Source organism: Pithys albifrons, chromosome 11, assembly GCF_047495875.1.
Source record: "Pithys albifrons albifrons isolate INPA30051 chromosome 11, PitAlb_v1, whole genome shotgun sequence".
Taxonomy (NCBI): Eukaryota; Metazoa; Chordata; class Aves; order Passeriformes; family Thamnophilidae; genus Pithys; species Pithys albifrons.
The window spans coordinates 17,794,627-17,803,053 of NC_092468.1; the positions used below are offsets into that span (position 1 = coordinate 17,794,627).

General features: G+C 62.0%; 1 protein-coding gene across 1 annotated transcript; it reads right to left on the reverse strand.

Moving 5' to 3' along the window:
• Positions 1-7,731, reverse strand: CHRD (chordin). Its single transcript, XM_071566346.1, has 23 exons — positions 7,602-7,731; positions 7,172-7,275; positions 6,533-6,659; positions 6,019-6,156; positions 5,820-5,937; positions 4,822-4,918; positions 4,574-4,715; positions 4,359-4,499; positions 3,776-3,858; positions 3,540-3,687; positions 3,336-3,442; positions 3,135-3,251; positions 2,889-3,045; positions 2,552-2,793; positions 2,352-2,465; positions 1,912-2,124; positions 1,735-1,828; positions 1,558-1,614; positions 1,353-1,456; positions 1,148-1,250; positions 876-1,030; positions 633-726; positions 1-473 (listed from the first exon to the last, which is right to left on the reverse strand). The coding sequence occupies exons 1-23, from the start codon at positions 7,729-7,731 to the stop codon at positions 406-408; spliced, it is 2,853 nt and encodes a 950-aa protein (XP_071422447.1). The 3' UTR covers positions 1-405.
• Between the last annotated feature and the right edge of the window lie 696 nt (positions 7,732-8,427).

Genomic DNA, 8,427 nt, shown 5'->3' on the forward strand with positions numbered 1-8,427 from the left:
TTCAGGTTTTAATAAATACATCTTGGCCCCCATCCACAGGCACCATAAATTACATGAGAAGCCCATCTGAGCCAGGGTGGGTGCAGCAAACGGAAGCCAGAGGGATTTTACACTATGTACAATGTGGGCACGATGCGCGCCAGCCAGGGGTGCTTGGAGGGGGAATGCAGCAGGTACCCCAACTCCTGTGAGCCCAGACTCTGCCCACTGACATGAGTGGATAGGGTAGTCCTGGCATTGCAGTCATGCTGAGCTGGGGTGCCCAGGCCGAGGGCCTGACCAGGTGCACCCCGCTGTGCTCCTCTTTGGCTCCTGCCCTGTGTGGGCAGGGCAATAGGCAGTGGGGATGCCCCATGCCACCCAGCCTCGCTGTGTGCTTGCCCGACTCCAGGCAGTAGTCACTGCTCAGTGGCTCCATGCCTCCACCTTGGCATCTTGGACCTTCTCCTGTGCATCCAAGGGGGCATCCGGGGCTGTAGGGGCAGAAGTGGGGCTCAGAAATGGGTACAGTGGGTGCCAGGAGGGCATGTCGGGTTGTTGTGCCAGGCCTGGCTCAGCACCAAGGGTCCTGGGAGGTGCAGGGGCTGCTGCAGACTGTGGAGCGGCGCCTGTGTATGAGCAGGAGCACTCACCGCGGCACTTGGCACAGCAGGGGTTGTCCCTTGTGGCAGGGCTGGCACAGGCAGAGGGGGGGCACTCCTGGCGCTGGCAGTGTGTCTCCCCCGACTAGGGGACAGAAAGAGGGGTTGAGCACCAAAGGTGGGGGGCAGCAGCTCCTCAGGGTGCAGTGGGTGCCTGGGATGCTGCCATCCCACCCATCCTCAAAGCCCTGGGGACTAGCACAGTGGCACCTTCCCCTGGTACTGCACACTCACCACACACCAACACAGGATACACTTCATTTCTCCAAATGGGGGCACGTAGGGGTGCCAGCTCTCATTGTTGAGGTACCAGCGGCGCCCAAAGCGACATGCCCGAGGCCCATCTGCCTGCATGGAGTCAGCCAGCTCGGAAGCACTCTTCTCCGGGGCTGCAGGAAAGGGCACTGAGAGGCTGCCTGCCTATGCCAGGGCACCCCATGGCATTGCCAGTGGGGACATGCAGGGGCTAGAAGGGAGAATGGAGGGCAGAAGAAGGGTGCAGGTACCTGGGCACTGCTTGCAGCAGTCAGAGGGGCTGACGCGCACAGGGTTGGCACAGGTGAGCCGTGGGCACTGCACCTTTTCACAGTGCACTTCACCTGTGGTGCCCTGTAGGGAGTGCATGGAGCTCACGGGAGGCACAGGGCAGCCAGCACCCCACTCCATAGGTGCTAGACCAGCTTGGGGGGCACATCTTGAACCTGCACTCACCTTGCAGGTACAAATGGCACATTTGATGAGGCCAAAGGGGGGCACGACAGGGTGCCAGCGAGTGCCAGAGCCTCTCCATGTCTTGTCTCCATCAAAGTAGCAGCCTGAGAGAGGAAGCAGAAGAGGGAGACACAACCATCGTGGGGTTGTTGGGGAGGCTGAGGGAGCAGAGCTGCCCTCTCAGCCTGTGCCCACTAGGACTCACCTTCACTACTGTCCCGTGCCCGCTCCAGTTTCAGCTCTTCCTGCTCTCTCTTCTTCTCTATAAGGAAGAGGAAAGTCATGAGGGGGTGCACACAGTGCCAGCAGCAAAATCTCAGAGAGGGACCTTGTTCTCCAAGGGAACCCCCCCACCATGGAAACCCCTCTATCCTCCAGGTACCTTCACAGATGGGGCAGCACAGCTCTTCAGGGTGCACCTGGTGGGTACAGTTGAGGGGCTGGCACAAGATGGGGTCGCAGATCACTGTGCGCTTCTGGGGATAGCGGGGACAGGGCTCATTAAAGGGGTGCATTACTGGTGGGTGCTGATCCCCAAGAACATCCCCCTGGCTTGTACCTGGCAGCTGCAGATGGAGCACTTCTTGTCATAGTCAGGTGCCCAGCGGGTGCCATGTGCCCGGTGCTGACCCTCAAAGAAGCAGGAGTTGGGATCCTTCTTCAGTTGCTCCAGATCCCTTATCTTAGTGCCCTCAGAGAGCTCGGCCTCCCCCAGGGCCTCCCCTGGGGCCAGGCGGGTCCCTCCTGCATTGCACTGATTGGGGATGTGCACCTGGAAATGGGCAAGAGGGAGGAGGTTGCTTATCAGCCCTCCATGGTCAAGGCCAGTGAAGGAAGAACCCACAATCACAGAACACATCACGCTGTAGTGCTGGGACCATGCAACAGTGCCTCGTACATCCCGTGTCCTTCCACCTTGCTCCAGGCAGTGCCACCTGGCTGGGGACCCCAGGCACCAGTGGGAATGGGTAGGAGTGCTCTGCCCCAGTAAGGACATACCCGTCCCCGCATCTCCCCATGGGGATGTGCTTTGGTGCTGACTTGCAGGAAAGCAGTGCCCTGGGCCAGGTGCTGCAGCAGATCAGCGTCCAGGTCCTTCACCACTCCCTGAGCCTGTTGGGGCAAGAGGAGCATCAGGGGGAGGGTCAGGTCTGGTCCAGCCCCTGTCATGGGGTGCCCTGACCAGGTGCCCACCTCACCTCAGTGCTGTAGAAACCCTTGAGCAGGCGCTTGTGCTGGTGGGGGCGGGCACCCATCTCGCCCAGCTCGGCCACCCCGTGGAGATGGGCACTGACAGTGCCGTCGCTTGGGCGTCCCAGCCCTGCCACTGAGATCTCATAGTGCAGGTGGCAGTGCTCATCCAATGAGAGCCAGGCGTGCCCCCCAGCACCACTGCTCACTGGAGGGGACACCAGCTGTCCTGCCAACACCACAGGCATTTCTGCGTACAGACAGGGGCCATGGGAGAGGGTGGGTGGGTGGTGTCAAAGAACTGCTCCACTGCCCCCCATTACCACCCAATATGTCCCTGGGTACCTGTGTAGCGGGCGAGCAGCCCACTGTAGGGCAGGGAGATGACCTGCCCCCGCAGCTCGCCTTCTGTCCAGTCCTTGGTGGCCACATTGAGGAAGAGCTCATTTTGTAGAAGCATATGGGCATCACGGGCGCTTGGGCTCTGCCAGGCACCCCAAGCCTGCCGCCAGCATGAGACAACACAGGTTGGGATGGCCACTCACCCAGAGTCCCTGTGCCATCCCCCCTCCAGGGCCACCCAATTCTCACCAGCCCATCCCTGTAGCTGGGCGTCATGTCAAAGAGGATGTTCCTCTTGCTCTTCCGACGGGGTTTGGTCTCCAGTGTGATGCCCACCACCTCGCTGGCAGTGCCCACCACCTGCACCTGCAGACAGGGTGTCAAGGGGCAGTGCAAGGGTGGTAGATGCCCCTGGGATCCTTGTGAGGGACATGGCTGCCCACCACTTACCTGGTACTCTAGGGTGCCATTCTCATGCAGTGCCAGCTTGGCTGAGCCCACAGCCCCAGTCTTGGTTGGCATCAAGGCATCCGCTCCACACAGCACACTTTGGATAGCTTCATCCCAGGGAGAGAGGCACAGGCATGGGTGAGATTGGCATGGGGATAGGCATGACCACCCCCCAGCACCCCAGGGTGCCTGCCCTGTGCTCACTGTCACAGCTGCGGCGGGTGGTGATAGTGCCTGCCAGCTGACGTGCGTGGTGGCCCTCTGTCTCAGCCACGATACGGAGCTGCCCCTGCACCAGCCACTGCAGCTCTAGGGTGGACAGATCACTCAGTACCTCTGCAAAGTCAGGGTCCTGCCAAGAAAGGTACAGAGCCATGGATCAGCCTAGGTGCTCTGGGCACTCTGGCTCCCATGGTGTGCAGGGGAACAGACAGATTTACCTCCACGGTGATGTTGGTATGGACCTCCCGTAGCATCTGGCCCTGGTGCAGTATGCGGACCCTCAGTGGGACTGAAGGGGATTCTGGACACAGCAGAGGGGAGTGGACCCACTGGATTAGGGGTCTGCAATCACTGTCAAACTCACTTCTCTGTGCCTACCACTCCCAAACCCTGCACCTGATCCCCCCTTTCTTATCAGCTGCTTGCCCTGTATACTTGAACTCTCACCATTCCCTCTGGCACCCCACAAATCCTTGCACATCCACATCCCAAACCATCCTTCTTGTACAATGAGCCCCATACCCCACATGCACTCCAGCACCCCCTGGCCTCACACCCCTCCATAGGTGCACACCACACACCTCGAATCACATAACAACCCCTACTCACACCTCACATCCCCACCATCACACACAATCCCTATAATCACCCTAAGCCCTACACCCAGCCCAGGCACCCATCCTAACCCCATAGGTGCTGGACCATGCATCCTGAGTCACAGGCATGCCATGGATCCCTCCAGCCTATCCAGCCCTCTCTGGACAGTGCCAGGCCCCACAGGATGTCCCTGCCTGCCCTCACCCCCAGCACCAGGCTCCAGCAGGCCGCGGGCCATGAGGATGAAGTGCAGGTTGCTCTCGGTGTCACTCAATGTCAGCATGGCCATGCCCCCAGCACCCAGGTGTAAGGGGTCCGATGAGGTCAGGATGGCACCAAATGTCTCTGTGCAGAGAGAGGGGGCATGAGGGGCATTCTAGTGGGCACCCATTGGGTGGGCATGTGGGAGCTGGACTTACCTGCGAAGAGTGCCCGGTGCTTGAGGATGTGCCCATGGACCTCTCCAGAGGGCTGTGCCCGGGTGATGAGGGACACACGGAGCTGCTCTCCCCGCAGGAGCTGGATGTTGGCTTTGGACACTGTCCTCCACATCCCACAGAGCTGGGGGTGATGGATGAAAGGGCTGGGCAGGGGCTGGGGGGCACCAAATACCTGGGTAGGGAGAGGAAGAGGGACCCTGCCCCCCTGCCCTCCCAGCCCCTCTCACCATGCCATCCTCGGGGGCAGCACTCTTCTGCACAGGGTGTTCAAATAGCACATTGCCCTCAGGGTCACTGAAACGCACGCGGCTCGGCCGCCCCAGCCTGTGGGCACCCGGGAGGTGAGTAAGGACAACTGCTTGGGCCCCTGCGCCCCTGGCACCACTCTTACTCATCATCAGGCATAGGGGTATGTCAGAGAGGGCACATGGTGGTCACCCAAGCATTTGAGGTGGGCAGGAGACGGATGACATTCCCCTGGGGTGCCAAGCACCATGCTCTGCCTGCCCATGCTAGGACTGGCCCAACACTGCTGTCCTGCCAGATGCCAGCTTGGCATGGGTCCTCTGGGCTCCCCTAACCCAGAGCAGTGTCAAACTGGCACAAAGCAGGATGGGGATCCCTGCTGGGAAAGGCAGAAGGGCAGGACCTGCTGGGAGCCGAGTGCTAAGGCTGTAAATAAGGAACATTTTCGGCACTGCTTGGCTCTCCCGGTCGGAGCTGGAAATTAGTCATCACTTTACTATGCAAAGGGGCCTGAAAGCAAGGAATAACAGAAGAAACCAGAGAGGGAGGGAGGAGGGAGGGAGAGGAGAAGCTCTGCTGCTGATGGGCATCCAGGGAGGGTATGGCAAGGATGGGGGGCCCTGGCAGCAGTGCCCTGATGGTGCCCATCAGCAGAGCCCGTGGGGTGGCACAGCATTTCTGCCAGCTGCACCCACAGGAGCCCTGGAGCCATTCCCATTTGTTCACACTCCAGACCTGGAGGCAAATGGGTGATGCCAGACTGGCGCTGTGGGTGTGCTGAAATCCCAGCCACTGACCCAGGCTGGAGTCCCAGCACGTTGCCCCCTCCCCAAATCTCTCACCCTGTCAGTGCAAGTCTGTGGCACCACAGGGGGATGCCAGAATGAAAACAGGGGCACAAACACTGTAACATATCTCTCTGAGAGCTGAGAGCCGTCTGCTGTGCCAGCCTGGGCAGGGAATGGGGAGCAGGACTCACCGCTCATAGCTGATGGAGAAGAGCAGGGATGAGCGCAGCAGTGTGAACCGAGCCTTGGCCACTGCACTGGATGTGGGGTGCCATGGCTCTGAGCCACTTGTCAGCAAGGCCACGAACTCTGGGGATGGGATGCCCATGATTACAGGGAGCACAAGGGGGTGCCCCTCACTGTTGCTGCCCTGGTGGGTGGGTGGCTCACCTGTGCGAGCATCGTCACGGGCCAGCCCCTCGGAGCTGAGGTAGGAGCGGTCATTGTAGGGCTTGTCCAGGTCATCCTCCTTGTCCTGGAAGTACTCAAAGGTGTCGAAGTGGGGTGCGAGGCTTTTCTCTGGGGGGCCTGGCAAGGTTGGCATGGGGTGGACACAGGAGGAGACTGTCACACCAGGCTGCTTGTGCCCAAGAGCTCGGGGAGGGGCACAATAATAAATCTCCCATCCCAAGGTAGACCAAGATGTGCCCTGTGAATCATGCTGTGTCTCTGAGCTGGGGTGCAGGGGCATGCTGTGCACAGGCACATGGACAGGCATTTAGCATTGTGTGCCCTCTTTGCATCCGTTCCAGGGTGGTTCAGGGACAGCTGTGCCCTTCAGAGCTTTCCCGTGAACAACATGTAATGGGCACTGGCAACTTCCATAGCAGATCAATCAATCCCCCACAGGGGATGCTGTGGGTCCAGGGCAGGCTCCCTGCAAGGAGGCACCTGCTGTCCTCACCTTTGGGGCAGGTGTGGCAGCAGTGCCCAGGCAACAGCATGGCCCGGGGGCAGGCAGGCACAGGGCAGTCCTGCTTCATGTTCTTGCAGTTCACTTTCCCCACTGGCTTCCCCCGGCGGTTCCTCTGCTGAGGGAGGGCCAAGAACAGTCCATGAGAGATGTGCCAAGGTGTGCCAGGTCATGCGAAAGTGTGTTAAGCCATGCCCTCCTGGCACAGCCTGGCTTCCCCCATCTTTTCCCATGTGGAGTCCCTGGACACCTTGCACAGCCCCCAGCTGCCTGTAAGGCAGCCAAACCGGAGCCCCCTCCCCACAGCCCCCTGACCAGCTGTGCGTGGCCCCGCCAGCCCCGGCCTCGGGGGGCTGCTCGGAGGGAGGGAAGAGGCCGGGGGCCATCCTCGAGAAGGGGGAGGAAAAATGAAGCCTGATCCTTTAAACCCCTCTTCTCCTCCCCGGTGCCGCGGGGGAGGACATCCAGGTGTCCGGCTGGCTGGAGGGATCCCGCTTCCCTCTTTCATGGGAAGGAGAGGGAATGAGAGGGCTTGAACGAGGGAGTAGAGCTCCCTTCTTTGCCAGCTTCGTCCCCAGCAGGGTCGAGTCCTGCGGAGTCTCCCGGGGGAAGGGGGTTGCGGGCACTCACCGACTCGCAGTGGCAGATAACGCAGCGCATCACCCCGAAGGGCTCTCCCAGGTCCGGGTGCCACGTCTCCTCCAGGGCATAGAAGTGTCCCCCGAAAGCGCAGCCTGCGGAGACACCACCACCACCCACGGCCGTTCCCGATCACCTCCGGGCCGCGGACACCCCCCTGCCGCACCCCCGGACCGGCAGGCACCACCCCGCCGCCCGCTGAGCTCCCGGTGCCGGTCCCAGTGCCGGTCCCGGCCAGCCGGGGGGCCCGGGGCGGGATGCCAGAGGAGGGGGTTGCAGACATGCCGTGCTCGGTCCGGGGGCGGGTGGCAGGGAGGAGGTGCCCGACGCGGGATGCGCGAAGTGGGGTGCGGCAGCAGCTTGTACAGGACGAGGGGCGCGAGGAGCGGGGGAAGGAGGGTGTAGGACAGGGGGCTCCTACCTGCCGCCCCTCCGGGGGGCAGCGGGTCCGTGTCGGGCCGGATGGGCAGGGCGAGCTTGGGGCGGGCGGCGCGGCAGGGCAGGGGCCGGAGCGGGAGCAGGGCGAGCAGCAACAGCGCGGCGGCGCGCATGGTGCCGGCCGGCCGGGGCGGGCGGACCGGGACCAGGGGCGGCGGCAGGGAGGGGGGGCCGGGCGCTGCTGGGCGCTGCCGCCGCCTCTGCCCGGCTGCCGGCTCCGGCTCCGCTTTATAGGCGGCGGCATGGGCAAGCGGGAGCTGCGAGCCCTGTGCAAACAAAGGCCCCGCTAATGAGGCGCAGGCAGCGGCCGGTCGGGGGGGATGCGCCCCCCGCCGAGCTCCGACACCCCTCCGCCCCACCCCGAGCCTCGGCTCCGCCGCTCCCGCGGGGCACGAGCCGTCCTGTTCTGTCCTGCGGCATGCCGGGGCACGTGCCCTGCCGGGCAGGGGATCCCCTCCATTCCTTGCCCCCTGGTCATGGGGTACCAAAGACATGGCGAACCTGAGGGATGGGACTTGAAACTAGCTGATCTTTGAGGTTCCTTTCCAACCCAACTCAGCCTATATGATTCTGTGATATAAGCCCCCCTCAGAGCACAGGGCACCTTTAGTGGCTGGGCATCTTGGGGATCCCCCTTCCCAGTTCACACAGCTGGGACATAGGGCACTGTGGAGATGCTGTCACCACCATTCATACCCCTTCCGCAGAGCTTAGGGTGTTCTGAGCAGTGTGCATCCTTGCTATTCGCCCGTTAACATGCCTCTCTCCAAGGCCATGAGCCCCTCAGGAGTCACCCATCCACATTAAGG

Bases quoted from the DNA above. Each gene is read 5' to 3' on its own strand.
- CHRD (XM_071566346.1), bottom strand. From the start codon at position 7,731: ATGCGCGCCGCCGCGCTGTTGCTGCTCGCCCTGCTCCCGCTCCGGCCC. The intron at 1,829-1,911 runs GTACAAGCCAGG...CGCTATCCCCAG, and splicing joins GCTCCATCTGCAGCTGCCAG to AAGCGCACAGTGATCTGCGA. The intron at 1,457-1,557 runs GTGAGTCCTAGT...TTCCTCTCTCAG, and splicing joins GGCACGGGACAGTAGTGAAG to GCTGCTACTTTGATGGAGAC.